General features: G+C 48.8%; 2 protein-coding genes across 3 annotated transcripts in view; both read left to right on the top strand.

Moving 5' to 3' along the window:
- Positions 1-10041, top strand: part of LOC135096497 (uncharacterized) — an 11200-nt gene extending 1159 nt beyond the window's left edge. Inside the window, exons 3-17 of one of the 2 annotated variants that reach the window (XM_063998009.1) lie at positions 1-136; positions 1709-1909; positions 2473-2652; positions 2819-2935; positions 3186-3395; positions 3584-3778; positions 4582-4753; positions 4883-5073; positions 5383-5584; positions 6808-7020; positions 7174-7314; positions 7956-8071; positions 8373-8465; positions 8735-8903; positions 9056-10041. The exon at positions 1-136 is cut by the window's left edge and continues 102 nt beyond it. In XM_063998009.1, the coding sequence (XP_063854079.1) occupies positions 2557-2652; positions 2819-2935; positions 3186-3395; positions 3584-3778; positions 4582-4753; positions 4883-5073; positions 5383-5584; positions 6808-7020; positions 7174-7314; positions 7956-8071; positions 8373-8465; positions 8735-8809 (1821 nt within the window). In that variant the 5' untranslated portion in view covers positions 1-136; positions 1709-1909; positions 2473-2556 and the 3' untranslated portion in view covers positions 8810-8903; positions 9056-10041. Of the gene's footprint in view, positions 137-1705; positions 1910-2472; positions 2653-2818; positions 2936-3185; positions 3396-3583; positions 3779-4581; positions 4754-4882; positions 5074-5382; positions 5585-6807; positions 7021-7173; positions 7315-7955; positions 8072-8372; positions 8466-8734; positions 8904-9055 lie in introns of both variants that reach the window. The other variant, XM_063998008.1, reaches the window with a different exon arrangement.
- A 1127-nt stretch (positions 10042-11168) lies between these two features.
- Positions 11169-14233, top strand: LOC135096572 (uncharacterized). Its single transcript, XM_063998154.1, has 3 exons — positions 11169-11323; positions 11748-11960; positions 12061-14233. The coding sequence occupies exons 1-3, from the start codon at positions 11291-11293 to the stop codon at positions 13423-13425; spliced, it is 1611 nt and encodes a 536-aa protein (XP_063854224.1). The 5' UTR covers positions 11169-11290; the 3' UTR covers positions 13426-14233.
- Positions 14234-15000: the final 767 nt, after the last annotated feature.

Here is a 15000-nt window from a genome sequence, read left to right as displayed (position 1 = left end):
TGCCCTGCTGTCCACACGCCTGCAGGCCGCCGCGGAGGCCAGGCAGGATGAGGTGCTGAGGGAGAAGGCAGGGCAGGTCAGGGGTCGCCTTAAAGAGGTCGTCAACGCGCTGGCAGTGTGCTCCCTAGACTTGCAGGTGAGGTCAGGAGACACTAACACACTCACTCTCCCCAAACAGAGAGAGTGAGAGGGAGAGACACTAACACACTCACTCTCCCCAAACAGAGAGAGTGAGAGGGAGAGACACCAACACACTCACTCTCCCCAAACAGAGAGAGTGAGAGGGAGAGACACTAACACACTCACTCTCCCCAAACAGAGAGAGTGAGAGGGAGAGACACTAACACACTCACTCTCCCCAAACAGAGAGAGTGAGAGGGAGAGACACTAACATACTCACTCTCCCCAAACAGAGAGAGTGAGAGGGAGAGACACTAACATACTCACTCTCCCCAAACAGAGAGAGTGAGAGGGAGAGACACTAACACACTCACTCTTCCTAAATAGAGAGAGTGAGAGGAGTATGGGACTAACACACTCACTCTCCCCAAACAGAGAGAGCGAGAGGCACTAACACACTCACTCTCCCCAAACAGAGAGAGCGAGAGGCACTAAAACACTCACTCTCCCCAAACAGAGAGAGCGAGAGGCACTAACACACTCACTTTCTCCCAAACAGAGAGAGCGAGAGGCACTAACACACTCACTCTCCCCAAACAGAGAGAGCGAGAGGCACTAACACACTCACTCTCCCCAAACAGAGAGAGCGAGAGGCACTAACACACTCACTCTCCCCAAACAGAGAGAGTGAGAGCGAGAGGCACTAACACACTCACTCTCCCCCAAACAGAGAGAGCGAGAGGCACTAACACACTCACTCTCCCCCAAACAGAGAGAGCGAGAGGCACTAACACACTCACTCTCCCCAAACAGAGAGAGTGAGAGCGAGAGGCACTAACACACTCACTCTCCCCAAACAGAGAGAGCGAGAGGCACTAACACACTCACTCTCCCCAAACAGAGAGAGTGAGAGGGAGAGACACTAACACACTCACTCTTCCTAAATAGAGAGAGTGAGAGGGAGAGACACTAACACACTCACTCTCCCCAAACAGAGAGAGTGAGAGGGAGAGACACTAACACACTCACTCACCCCAAACAGAGAGAGTGAGAGGGAGAGACACTAACACACTCACTCTTCCTAAATAGAGAGAGTGAGAGGAGTATGGGACTAACACACTCACTCTCACCAAAACAGAGAGGGAGAGGCACTAAAACACTCACTCTCCCCAAACAGAGAGAGTGAGAGGCACTAACACACTCACTCTCCCCAAACAGAGAGAGCGAGAGGCACTAACACACTCACTCTCCCCAAACAGAGAGAGCGAGAGGCACTAACACACTCACTCTCCCCAACCAGAGAGAGGCGAGAGGCACTAACACACTCACTCTCCCCAAACAGAGAGAGCGAGAGGCACTAACACACTCACTCTCCCCAAACAGAGAGAGCGAGAGGCACTAACCCACTCACTCTCCCCAAACAGAGAGAGCGAGAGGCACTAACCCACTCACTCTCCCCAAACAGAGAGAGCGAGAGGCACTAACACACTCACTCTCCCCAAACAGAGAGAGCGAGAGGCACTAAAAAACACTCACTCTCCCCAAACAGAGAGAGCGAGAGGTATTAACACTCACTCTTCCCCAGCAGAGAGAGGGAGAGGGGCTAGAGGAGGCATGGGGGGGGGTGTTACAGTCCCTGGAGGAGCTGCTGGAGGAGGTGACCTTGGCGCTGGTGGTGTGGGAGGGTGCCAGTGCCAGGGAGGTCACTGCTGCCGCCACACACCTGCGCACTCACCTCACACACCTGCAGGCACTCACACACCTGTCAGCTTTGCCGGAGGTCTTTCAGGTATGTAGTCGTGTGTTTGTTTGTTTGTTTGTTTGTTGTTTTGTTTTTTGTGTTTTTTTTTACGGTGTTTGTTTGTTTTGTTTGTTTTGGGAGTGTTTGTTTGTTTGTTTGTGTGTTTGTTTTTTGTTTATTTTGTGTTTTTTAATATTTTCTTGTTATTTCTATGTTTTTTTTTGTTTATTTGTGTTTTTTTATTCCTTGTTTATCCTTTTTTTCATATTTTTCCTTCATTTTTTGCTATATATCTCTTCATTTTCCTATATTTTTCCTCATTTTCCTATATTTTTCCTCATTTTCCTGTATTTTTCCTCATTTTCCTGTATTTTTCCTCATTTTCCTGTATTTTTCCTCATTTTCCTTTATTTTTTCTTCATTTCCCTATATCATTTTTCAATTTTCCTGTATTTTTTCCTCATTTTCTCACATTTTCCTCATTTTCCCTTCATTTTTTTCTCATTTTCCCTTATCACTTCCCCAATACATAACGTCTCCTTCAACCACCACCACAACCAGCCCCCCTTAACCCCCTCCTACCCCCTCCTAACCCTTCCTTACCCCCCCAGGCCACCACCACCACCACCACCACCCTGCTACACCACCTGCACCACCACAGACAGCACCAGTGCCACGCCAGCAGGAGAGACGCGATGTGGCACTGTGGGCACCAACTGGCACTGGCTCTTCAACTGTTGGGTCATTCCATAGTCAGTGCTGTGTCTCTGTCAACTGTCATGGAGGTCAGGGTGAGTGGGGGGGGCTGTGGGGGAGAGGGGAGAGTGTGTGTGTGTTCGTTTGTTTGTGTGAGAGAGAGAGAGAGAGAGAGAGAAAGATAAACAAATAGAGAGAGAGAAAAACACACACACACACACACACACACACACACCCATCTGTCTGTCTGTCTGTCCGTAGGCCTGTGTGTCCCTGCCCTGCGAGAGATTAGGTCAATTACTGGATGACCTGACCTCTCTCCTTGACCCAGCCTCCACCCTGCCTGACCTCCACCAGCCTGACTCATTCACAAAGCAGGTGGGTCAAGTACATGAATGATTTGGGGTCAGTAGGTCAGTCTTGCATTAAAAAGCTGAATAAGAGGTCAAAGGTTGGGGGTCACCGGGTCACACTTGCACTGGTGACCTGGGGAGGAACAGTAAACCTAACCTAACCTAACCTGACCTGACCTAATCTAACAAAACCTGACCTAACCTAACAAAACCTGACCTAACCTAACAAAACCTAACCTAACTTGACCTGACCTGACCTGACCTCGTCTTTACAGGTCGACGCAGTGCTGGAGGTGCTTGACGGACGCGACACAGAGGAGAGAGGGAGTGGGGTGGGCCAGAGAGTGAAAATATTGTTGGAAAATATTCTAAAACATTCTCTGACGATTGCTCAGTGCGGTGGTGGTGGTGGTGGTGGTAGCGGCAGTGGTGGTGGTGGTGGTGGTGGTCAGCCGTCGCCTCTAATCATGTCCCTTGCTGATAAGGTGAGAGAGAGAGAGAGAGAGAGAGAGAGAGAGAGAGATTTAAACCTAACACAATTAAGAAAGAAAAATATGTAAGCAAATTTTTAGAGAGAGAGAGAGAGAGAGAGAGAGAGAGAGAGAGAGAGAGAGAGAGAGAGAGAGAGAGACAAACAAACAGACGAACACCTAACCTAACCATTAATTCACAGGTAATAAAGAAATTAAAAGATTTGATAAACACTGAAACCACCACCACCACCACCTCCACCTCCACCACCACCACCACCACTACCAAGGGTGGATACAGTAAGGTGGATGAGCAGGTGGCAAGAGAGAGGCTAGGGGAGAGTGTGGAGCAGTTAGAAGAGGCTGTCAACACCTGTATGATAACTCTAATTGTCCAGGTGAGAGAGAGAGAGAGAGAGAGAGAGAGAGAGAGACAGAGAGAGAGAGAGAGAGAGAGAATATGTAAGTTTTAAAGAAAGGACAAAGAGAAAGAGAGAGAGAGAGAGAGTATTATATAATTTCTTTACTAATAATCCAAACACACACACACACACACACACAAACACTCACACACACACAAACACAAACACACCAAAACACACCAAAAACACACCAAAACACACCAAAAACACCCCAAAACACACCAAAAACACACCAAAACACCCAAAAACACCTCAAAAAACACCCCAAAACACACCAAAACACACCAAAAACATCCCAAAACACACCAAAAACACCCCCAAACACACCAAAAACACCCCAAAACACACCAAAACACACCAAAAACACCCCAAAACACACCTAAACACACCAAAACACACCAAAACACATCCAAAACACACCAAAACACATCCAAAACACACCAAAACACACCAAAACACACCAAAAACACCCCAAAACACACCAAAAACACCCCAAAACACCCCAAAACACACCCAAAACACCCCAAAACACACCCAAACACACCAAAAACACCCCAAAAACACCCCAAAACACACCAAAAACACACCAAAACACCCCAAAACACACCAAAAACACACCAAAACACACCAAAACACACCCAAAACACACCAAAACACACCAAAACACCCCAAAAACACACCAAAACACACCAAAACACACCAAAAACACACCAAAACACTCCCAAACACCCCAAAACACACCAAAACACACACAAAACACACACCAATACCCCCCACAGACATTTGCAGCCCCCCTGGCCCCCCTCCACTCTCTTCTGGCTTCCGTCGAACAAGCGGAAGGCAAGTGGATGCAAACGCAGGTGGATGAAGCTATACAAGCATTTGACTTCCACACTGATGAGATTTTCCAAACGGCCGGTCTTGCTATGGCCTGTACATCTAACCGAAGAAGTGAGTGTGTGCGTGTGTGTGTGTGTGTGTGTGTTTGTTATTGTTGCTGTTTGTGTATCTAGTTTTTTTTTGTGTTTTTTTCATTAATTTTCTCTCTCTCTCTCTCTCTCTCTCTCTCTCTCTCTCCAGGCCAGAGGTACATACAAACATATCTATCAACTCTCGAATGGCTTGAAGGCGTTTTAATCCCAGCAATCCAAACGCACACAAACACACACGTGCGCACACACACACACGCACTCACCAAGCACTGGAGCCGGGTGGTGGAGGGCCTGAAGCAGTGTTTGGATGACATGGTAGACCCGGCTGCGTTTGTTTTGGTGAGTTACGTTTGTTTTTGTTGACGTTTGGTTCGGTTAAGTTAGGTTAGGTTGAAAATTTTTCGTTTTTTTTTTATCTTTTTTTTCCTGTTTATTTGGTTTGCTCTCTCTCTCTCTCTCTCTCTCTCTCTCTCTCTCTCTCTCTCTCTCTCTCTCTCTCTCTCTCTCTCTCTCTCTCTCTCTCTCTCTCTCTCTCTCTCTCTCTCTCTCTCTCTCTCTCTCTCTCTCTCTTACACTAGATTTACAAAAAGTGACAAAACCAATATAATTTTTTTTCCTCTTCTCCTCCTCCTCCTCCTCCTCCTGCAGGTGACGACAAGGGAGGTGCAGAAGACCTGGGCAGTGATTAAAGACAGCTTGTACACTCCCAATATAATCTGGCTCCAGGGAAAAGTGCAGATCATTCTAAACCTTACTCAAAATATTCTCTCTCTTTCTTCTACTTCTTCTACTTCTTCTTCTTCTTCTTCTTCTTGGATGCCAGATTATGTGGAGCAAGATTTGAAGTGTGGTAAGTAGTAGTAGTAGTAGTAGTAGTAGTAGTAGTAGTTTCCTCCTATTGTTCTCCGAAACTGTGCCTCCGTGCTTGCACCTTGCCTAGTCAAACTCTTTCAGCTCCGTCTGTCAACATCTACCTTTCCTTCTTGCTGGAAGTTTGCCTACATTCAACCTGTTCCTAAAAAGGGTGACCGTTCTAATCCCTCAAACTACCGTCCTATTGCTTTAATTTCCTGCCTATCTAAAGTTTTTTAATCTATCCTCAACAGGAATATTCTTAAACATCTATCACTTCACAGCCTTCTATCTGATCGCCAGTATGGGTTCCGTCAAGGCCGCTCTACTGGTGATCTTCTGGCTTTCCTTACTGAGTCTTGGTCATCCTCTTTTAGAGATTTTGGTGAAACTTTTGCTGTTGCCTTGGACATATCAAAAGCTTTTGATAGAGTCTGGCACAAAGCTTTCATTTCCAAACTACCCTCCTACGGTTTCTATCCTTCACATGTCTGGGGTGGTTCCACTCATACTGCTCTTCTAGACAGGGTGGAATCAAAAGCTTTTCGTCTCATTAACTCCTCTCCTCTAACTGACTGTCTTCAGCCTCTCTCTCACCGCCGCAATGTTGCATATCTAGCTGTCTTTTACCGCTATTTTCATGCTAACTGCTCTTCTGATCTTGCTAACTGCATGCCTCCCCTCCTTCCGCGGCCTCGCTGCACAACACTTTCTTCTTTCTCTCACCCCTATTCTGTCCACCTCTCTAACGCAAGAGTTAACCAGTATTCTCAATCATTCATCCCTTTCTCTGGTAAACTCTGGAACTCCCTGCCTGCTTCTGTATTTCCACCTTCCTATGACTTGAATTCCTTCAAGAGGGAGGTTTCAAGACACTTATTCATCAATTTTTGACCACTGCTTTCACCCTTTTATGGGACTGCCATTTCAGTGGACATTTTTTTTATTAGATTTTTGTTGCCCTTGGCCAGTGTCACTCCTACATAAAAAAATAAAAAAGTAGTAGTAGTTGCTGTTGTTGTTGTTGATGTTGTTGTTGTTGTTGTTGTTGTAATAGTAATAGTAATAATACATTTATATTAATCTCTCTCTCTCTCTCTCTCTCTCTCTCTCTCTCTCTCTCTCTCTCTCTCTCTCTCTCTCTCTCTCTCTCTCTCTCTCTCTCTCTCTCTCTCTCTCTCTCTCTCTCTCTCTCTCTCTCTCTCTCTCTCTCTCCAACAGCGGTGAGAGAGGTCCGGGGCGCCCTAGGGAGAGTGAGGGCCTCCCCCAGCACCCTCTCCCACCACCGCAGCCTCCTCAAACGCGTCCAGCTCACTCTCACTCTCCTCTCCCGGCTGTCCACCTCTCTCGAGTCAGCGGCCTGCTCGGACACTGCCGTTAGCCGCTGTGGTGGTGGTGGTGGTGATGGTGGTGGTGGTGGTGGTGGTCTGACAGGTGTGTGTTTGTTTGTTTGTTTGTGTTTTTTATGTGTGTTTTTGTATTTTGGGTGTATTTTTTATATATTTTGTGTTTTTTGGTGTTTTTCAAGGGTAACTGTGTGTTTTTGCCCCCTCTCACCCCCCACTCACCCCCCACACCCCCCCACAGAGGAGGAGAAGCATCACTTAGTCACCTCAAACATTGCCAGCCTGCCCGTGGACTCTCCCAGCACCCCCTCGTCCACTCCCACTCCCCCACCCCCTGCCAGGCTCGGGGAGGGCCGGGGGAGACTGGGCATCTCTGGCCTTGGTGAGAGAGAGAGAGAGAGAATGTGGTGAAAGACTGAGAATACTGGTTAACTCTTGCACTAGGGAGGTGGACAGAATAGTGGTGAAAGACTGAGAATACTGGTTAACTCTTGCACTAGGGAGGTGGACAGAATAGTGGTGAAAGACTGAGAATACTGGTTAACTCTTGCACTAGGGAGGTGGACAGAATAGTGGTGAAAGACTGAGAATATTGGTTAACTCTTGCTCTAGGGAGGTGGACAGAATAGTGGTGAAAGACTGAGAATACTGGTTAACTCTTGCACTAGGGAGGTGGACAGAATGGTGGTGAAAGACTGAGAATACTGGTTAACTCTTGCACTAGGGAGGTGGACAGAATAGTGGTGAAAGACTGAGAATACTGGTTAACTCTTGCACTAGGGAGGTGGACAGAATAGTGGTGAAAGACTGAGAATACTGGTTAACTCTTGCACTAGGGAGGTGGACAGAATAGTGGTGAAAGACTGAGAATACTGGTTAACTCTTGCACTAGGGAGGTGGACAGAATAGTGGTGAAAGACCGAGAATACTGGTTAACTCTTGCACTAGGGAGGTGGACAGAATAGTGGTGAAAGACTGAGAATACTGTTAACTCATACATTTTCTTGTCCCCCCTCTTTGAAGGCCCCACCACAGACACCCTCCCCTGTGACACGACCTTGGAGATCTCCCGGTACCTCTCTCGCTCCTCCACAGTTCTCTCCTCCATGCGCGGGTCACGGCAAAATTTCTCCCTCAAGGTGAGATTAGGTTACCCTGTTTGTTTTGTTCATTTTGTGCAAGACATAAACATTACTAACCTAACTTGACCTGACCTGACCTGACCCCTTAAAACCACAAACTACTGTATTAACCTAATCTGACCTGACCTGAGCCCTTAAAACCACAAACTGATGTACTAAACTTGACCTAACCTGACCTAACTTGACCTGACCTGACCTGACCTGACCACATTACTTCCCCACTCTTATTCCAACAGGTCAAAGGTCAGTTGCTGCTTGGCCTTCCTTTGTGTTCCTTTGCATTCCTTTCCTCCCACAGGTGAGGGAGATTAACCTTGATCTGGAGGGAGCCTTGGAGGGGGTCCGTGCTCCCCTCCCCCATCACCCCCCACCCCCAAGGACAAAGAAATGGGTTAGTGTGTTTGTTTGTTTGTTTGTTTGTTTGTTTGAGGAGGAGGAAGAGGAGGTGGAGGAGAAGGAGGAGGAAGAGAAAGAAGACAAGGAGAAGAAGGAAAGAGGAGGAGGAGGAGGAGGAGGAGGAGGAGGAGGAGGAGGAGGAGAAAGAGGACAAGGAGGAGGAGAAGGAGAAGGAGAAAGAAGAAAAAGAGGAGGAGGAGGAGAAAGAGGAACAGAAGGAAGAGGAAGAGAAGAAGAAGACAATATTAATCTTATATTTTTCAGAAAAGAAGAAGGAAGAGAAGAAGGAAAAAGAAGAGGAGGAGGAGGAGGAGGAGGAGGAGGAGGAAACAGGACTAGAAGAAGTTTCTAATTTAATTAATAGAGAGGGGACACCACCCCCCTCTCTTCCTCCCCACTCTGGATCCCCCCACCCCTGAAGAGGAGCTATCTGGTGCGTGACAGTAATATAATAATAATAATAATAATAATAATAATAATAATATGTAAAACTTTAATAAGATAAAATACGAGTAATGCCATATTTCTCTCTCTCTCTCTCTCTCTCCCTCCCTCTCTCTCTCTCTCTCTCTCTCTCTCTCACAGCAATTCTAGAGTCTCTCACTTCCCTCATCGGTGACCTGAGTGCCCTCCCAGCCTCTCCCAAGCCCAGCCTCTCATCCCTTGCTGCAAAAACCGAAGATACCCATGGACTAAAACCTGAGAAGTCGCCCCTGAAAATCACAGAAAACGGATGCTGGAACCAGACCCCAGGGGCACTTCAAGGGAAACCCAATGGCCCTGGCGAACCCTTAGGGCCTTCTAGGGACACATGCACTACACCTGGAGAACCCTGGGGGAGGATAAAAGGCGTGGCAGGGGTAGAGAAAACGCCACTTCAAGGGGTAACTCTTCAAAATGCATCTTTCTCCCCTCACTTCCCAGAAATTTATGATAATGATGTTTTTCCTTCATTTGAGGAAGAGGAGGGGAGGAGAGGAGGAGGAGGAGGAGCTGAAGGATTCCTGGAGGAGGTTTGGAAGGACTTCACTGCAATCCTTCAAGCTAGCAGTCCAAATTTAGTAGTAAAAAAAGAAAGCGAGGAGGAGGAGGAGGAGGAGAAGGGAAAGAACAGTTTAGTCCCCCATCAATTTGGAAAACCACGTGAATTTGGAGGAAAGGGAGGGAAGGAGATGGAGGAGGAGGAGGAGAGGAAGGCCAGGAAGAAGGAAGAAGGAGGAGGAGGTAAGAGAAGTGAAGGAAATAAGGAAAAAAGTAAGAATTATGAGAAAGAAAATGGGTCCTTAAGTTTTACAGATAATTTCACTGGCCTTAACTCTTCCTCCTCTTCCTCCTTAAGTGACACACCCTTCTTCCCTCCCTCCTCCTCCTCCTCCTCCTCCTCCTCCTCCTCCTCCTGCAACATTACAATCTCTCAACGACTTCAAGACATACAGACAGTCAGCCAGAGAATAAAGGTTGTTATGTCTGGTAAACTGTAGTCTCTCTCTCTCTCTCTCTCTCTCTCTCTCTCTCTCTCTCTCTCTCTCTCTCTCTCTCTCTCTCTCTCTCTCTCTCTCTCTCTCTCTCTCCATCCGTCCTTAAATGAAGTAAATAATAATAATCAAATATTGAGATTATTATTATTATTATTATTGTCCATTTAGTAAACAATAACATTCCTTTTGGGGTTGTGATGTTGTTATTATTATTATTATTATTATTATTATTATTATTATTATTATTATTATTATTATTATTATTATTATTTGTAGTAATATTAAAAAGAATTATGTTAGAATCACGAATAAATGTTTTGTTTAGCTAATTTATATTTTTTTCATTTATCCATTTATTTATCTATCTACTCATTCATTGATTTATTAATTTGTCTACTCCTTCAACTATCATTGTAGACAAAATCCTTCTTTGCAGCTCCTGTGTGCCAAGTTGTGATACTGGACTCTTAATAAATACTCATTTTCCAGATTTGACCAGCGATTACCTCGTCAGGAAGGTCTTAATTTCTTCCCAGATGTTTCTACAGGATCTTTCTTCGTCAGGAGGGTGTTCTGTCCCTCAGAGATGCCTCCAAGGCTGATACCTTCGTCAGGAGGGTGTTCTGTTCCTCTGTGATGCCTCCAAGACTGATACCTTCGTCAGGAGGGTGTTCTGTCCCTCTGAGATTCCTCCAAGGGTGATACCTTCGTCAGGAGGGTGTTCTGTTCCTCTGTGATGCCTCCAAGACTGATATCTTCGTCAGGAGGGTGTTCTGTCCCTCTGTGATGCCTCCAAGACTGATACCTTCGTCAGGAGGGTGTTCTGTGTCTCTGAGATGCCTCCAAGACTGATACCTTCGTCAGGAGGGTGTTCTGTGTCTCTGAGATGCCTCCAAGACTGATACCTTCGTCAGGAGGGTGTTCTGTGTCTCTGTGATGCCTCCAAGACTGATATCTTCGTCAGGAGGGTGTTCTGTGTCTCTGTGATGCCTCCAAGACTGATATCTTCGTCAGGAGGGTGTTCTGTGTCTCTGAGATGCCTCCAAGACTGATACCTTCGTCAGGAGGGTGTTCTGTCTCTCTGAGAAGCCTCCAAGACTGAGGATGTTCTGTTCCTCTGAGATGCCTCCCCGCTGTTACCTTCGTCAGCAGTCATTCTGTCCTTCCTAAGAGACGTAACTTGAAACTAATGAAGGTTTGGTGAGAAACGTCTCAGAATATGACAGACTTTGTTAAATTTACAGCCTAAGTGATTTAATCATTACTAATATTACCATTATCATCATCATCACTATTATCATCAACAACGATCCTTGACTGCGGGACCCAGACCGAGACCAAGATGAGCCTGGCCGCCACTGCCCAGCTGGTGGAGGTATGATGTCATATTTTACATTTTTTACACCTTTATGCCTCTTAATTGTCTTGCCCCGCCATGCCACAAGCCTCCGTACTGCCCCAGGTCCTCGTAATAGTGTTAGGGAGGTGGAAATAAGGTGGAAATGTGGTAAATAAGGGGTGGTATGATGCTGGCTGTACAGAAGGGTGAGAGAAATTGATGAGGGGAATATCTCTCTCTCTCTCTCTCTCTCTCTCTCTCTCTCTCTCTCTCTCTCTCTCTCTCTCTCTCTCTCTCTCTCTCTCTGATGTATCTTGTCTATTTGTGTCAATAAATTCTCTCTCTCTCTCTCTCTCTCTCTCTCTCTCTCTCTCTCTCTCTCTCTCTCTCTCTCTCTCTCTCTCTCTCTCTCTCTCTCTCTCTCTCTCTCTCTCTCAGACTAACCCCACTCTACTCGCAGCGCCTTAGGGCCCAGACGGAGGCCACGCAGGGGGACCTTTATGGCCTCATCCCCGAGTGTGGCAAGCCCTCAGCAGTGGCCTTGGCCCTGCTGGTGGTGGGGGAGGGCCAGGGGGACATGGGCCATCCCCCTGCACTGCTCCTGCCCCCGCCAATGACCCGGCTTGGCGTCTTCAAGGTCACAGAGGGAGATAGAAGCTGTCCAGATCTAGAGGTAACAATAATGATAATAATAATAATGATGATGATGATGATGATAATGACAGTCTGGTTTGGTGGTGGTGGTGGTGGTGACGTGTTGCCTTCCCCCCCAGGATGGTGAGGTGGGCGTGGTGTGGGACCAGAGGGAGGTGGTGTGGTACAGTGGCCCGGGCAGCGAGGGCACAGCGCTGCAGGTGCTGGCTGCCACACAGCTGCACGCACTGTTTGCTGTGGCCAAGGTCACCTTCTCCCTGGAGCTGTGGTGCCGCCAGTCTGCCAGGGACTCCAGCCGGGACCCCACCCCCACCCCCGGCCCCCCTGGCACCAAGGGCAACGCAGCGGCCCTGTGTGAGGAGCTGGACTCCGCGGCGGCCTGCTTCAGGGTGCGCGGCGGCCGCCTGCTGCTGCATGGTGGCAGTGGTGGCGTGCTGTGTGGCGGTGGTGCGGCGCTGGGGGCGGGGGACGCAGCAGGGGGCGTGCTGTTCAAGGCCGCGGGGGGCAAGAAGAAGGCAGGTGGTGGTGGTGGTGGTGGCCAGCAGGAGGCCACCTTCCAGCTGGTGTTCAACCGCAGTGCAGCGGTGGTGGAGGGGCCGGCGGCAGCCCCCGTGGTGCGGGTGGACAACTGTGAGGCGGCCGTGGTGTGTGCCGCGGTGGCCGGCGAGGCCGTGGCCTACCTGGACAAGGGTGCCGGCCTGGGGCAGCTGGCCGGGGTGCTGGCGGGGGCCGTGGCGGGGCAGGTGCGGCTGGCGGAGCACTGGCTGGCCCTGCAGCGGAGCCGGCCCGAGCTGCGCGGCCCCCTGACGGCCCTGGCCGCCCTGCCACACGCCGCCGGCCACCTGGTGGGGCTGGTGTACCCCGCCGGGGGGAGGAGGAGGCCCTGCGGCCGTACCGGGAGGCCGTGCACCGCGCCCTGCTGTTCCCCCTGGACCGCCCCATGGTGCGCCGCGCCAACGCCCTCACCCCCGCGCCCGGCACCCGCCCCTCCGCCCTGGCCAGCCCCCACGCCTCCCTGTCCCCGCCCGGCCTGGGGGAGGCCAGCGTGGTGCGGGGGGCCTACGCATACTACCACTACCTGCAGGGCAAGGTGGAGGACAAGGGGTGGGGGTGCGCCTACCGGTCCCTGCAGACCATCGTGTCGTGGTACCAGATGCAGGGCTACACCGGCCGCCCCGTGCCCTCGCACCGCGACATCCAGCAGTGCCTGGTGGACATCGGGGACAAGCCGCACGACTTCCTGGGGTCCCGGCAGTGGATCGGCTCCACGGAGGTTGGCTTCGTGCTGGAGACCCTGTACGGCATTCGCTCTCGGTTCCTGTGCGTGTCCAGCGGCGCGGAGCTGGCCTCCCGCGGCGGCGAGCTGGCCCAGCACTTTGCCACGCAGGGCACGCCCGTCATGGTGGGCGGCGGAGTGCTGGCCCACACCATCCTGGGCGTGGACTGGGACGAGGCGGCCCAGAACACTTCCTTCCTGGTGCTAGATCCTCACTACACCGGCCCGGATGATGCTGCTGCGGTGGTGGCCAAGGGAGGCGTGGCTTGGAAAAATGCTGAGTTTTGGAAAGCTGATGCGTTCTATAACTTGTGCCTGCCACAGAGACCCGTTTGTATATAGGTGTGTGTGTGTGTGTGTGTGTGTCTGTGTGTGTGTCTGTGTGTGTCTGTGTGTGTGTGTGTGTGTGAGAGAGAGAGAGAGAGAGAGATTCCTGTTCTTGTAATCTTATTGTGTATAGTCTGTGTGTGTGTGTGTGTGTGTGTGTGTGTGTGTGTGTGTGTGTGTGTGTGTGTGTGTGTGTGTATGCAAGATTTCTATAACGTGTGCGTATGGCTGTCTATCTGTGCATGCATGCGTGCGTGCGTGCGTGCGTGCGTGCGTGTGTGCGTGCGTCCACTCTCTATAGACCATGTATGTATTGACCATGTGTGTATGTATGTACGTATGCATGTATGTAACCTTTCTGGAACCTGTGTGCGTGTGTGTATGTATGTATGTGTGTCTGTTTGTATGTATGTGGGCTGAGAGTGTGTGTGTGTGTGTGTGTGTGTGTGTGTGTGTGTGTGTGTGTGTATGTATGTGTTAGCCAGCCAGACAATTTTCCAGTGTATTTGAAGCAGTGTTTCAGTCATCAATACACCAGCAGCATTCCAGAGGGGGGTGGTGGGGGCAATACAGTGTTTGGTGTGCGGAACCAGTCGTTTGTTGTGGAGTTTCCAGTCTAAGCTTTTCCCTTGGTTCTTTTTTGTTTTGTACGAGAGTAAGTAATAAATAAAACTGACAAATTGAAGAAATTATCATTATTTTTTGTTTTTGACTGGTGAAAGAGCTGCAGTGGATGTTGTTGGGGTTTTCAAGGGTGTTTTTCATGGTTCTAATAGTTTAACAGGCTGCAGTGGAAGTTATTGGGGTTTTCAAGGGTGTTTTTCATGGTTCTAATAGTTTAACAGGCTGCAGTGGACGTTGTTGGGGTTTTCAAGGGTGTTTTCCATGGTTCTAATAGTTTAACAGGCTGCAGTGGACGTTGTTGGGGTTTTCAAGGGTGTTTTTCAAGGTTCTAATAGTTTAACAGGCTGCAGTGGAAGTTGTTGGGGTTTTCAAGGGTGTTTTTTCAAGGTTCTGATAGTTTAACAAGCTGCAGTGGAAGTTGTTAGGGTTTTCAAGGGTGTTTTTTCAAGGTTCTGATAGTTTAACAAGCTGCAGTGGACGTTGTTGGGGTTTTCAAGGGTGTTTTTCATGGTTCTAATAGTTTAATAGACTACAGTGGACGTTGTTGGGGTTTTCAAGGGTGTTTTCATGGTTCTAATAGTTTAACAGGCTGCAGTGGACGTTGTTGGGGTTTTCAAGGGTGTTTTTCATGGTTCTAATAGTTTAACAGGCTGCAGTGGAGGTTGTTGGGGTTTTCAAGGGTGTTTTTCATGGTTCTGATAGTTTAACAGGCTGCAGTGGAAGTTGTTGGGGTTTTCAAGGGTGTTTTTCATGGTTCTAATAGTTTAATAGACTACAGTGGACGTTGTTGTGGTTTTCAAGGGTGTTTTTCATGGTTCTGATAGTTTAACAG

Source organism: Scylla paramamosain, unplaced genomic scaffold (genome assembly GCF_035594125.1).
Source record: "Scylla paramamosain isolate STU-SP2022 unplaced genomic scaffold, ASM3559412v1 Contig4, whole genome shotgun sequence".
NCBI classification, from domain to species: domain Eukaryota; kingdom Metazoa; phylum Arthropoda; class Malacostraca; order Decapoda; family Portunidae; genus Scylla; species Scylla paramamosain.
The sequence above is the reverse complement of the archived record's forward strand: the minus strand, read 5'-3'. Positions and strand labels throughout refer to the sequence as shown.

Coding starts and splice junctions, on each gene's coding strand:
- LOC135096572 (XM_063998154.1), top strand. CDS start 11,291: ATGAGCCTGGCCGCCACTGCCCAGCTGGTGGAG. Junction 11,324..11,747: donor CCACTGCCCAGCTGGTGGAG/GTATGATGTCAT, acceptor CTCTACTCGCAG/CGCCTTAGGGCCCAGACGGA. Junction 11,961..12,060: donor GAAGCTGTCCAGATCTAGAG/GTAACAATAATG, acceptor CTTCCCCCCCAG/GATGGTGAGGTGGGCGTGGT.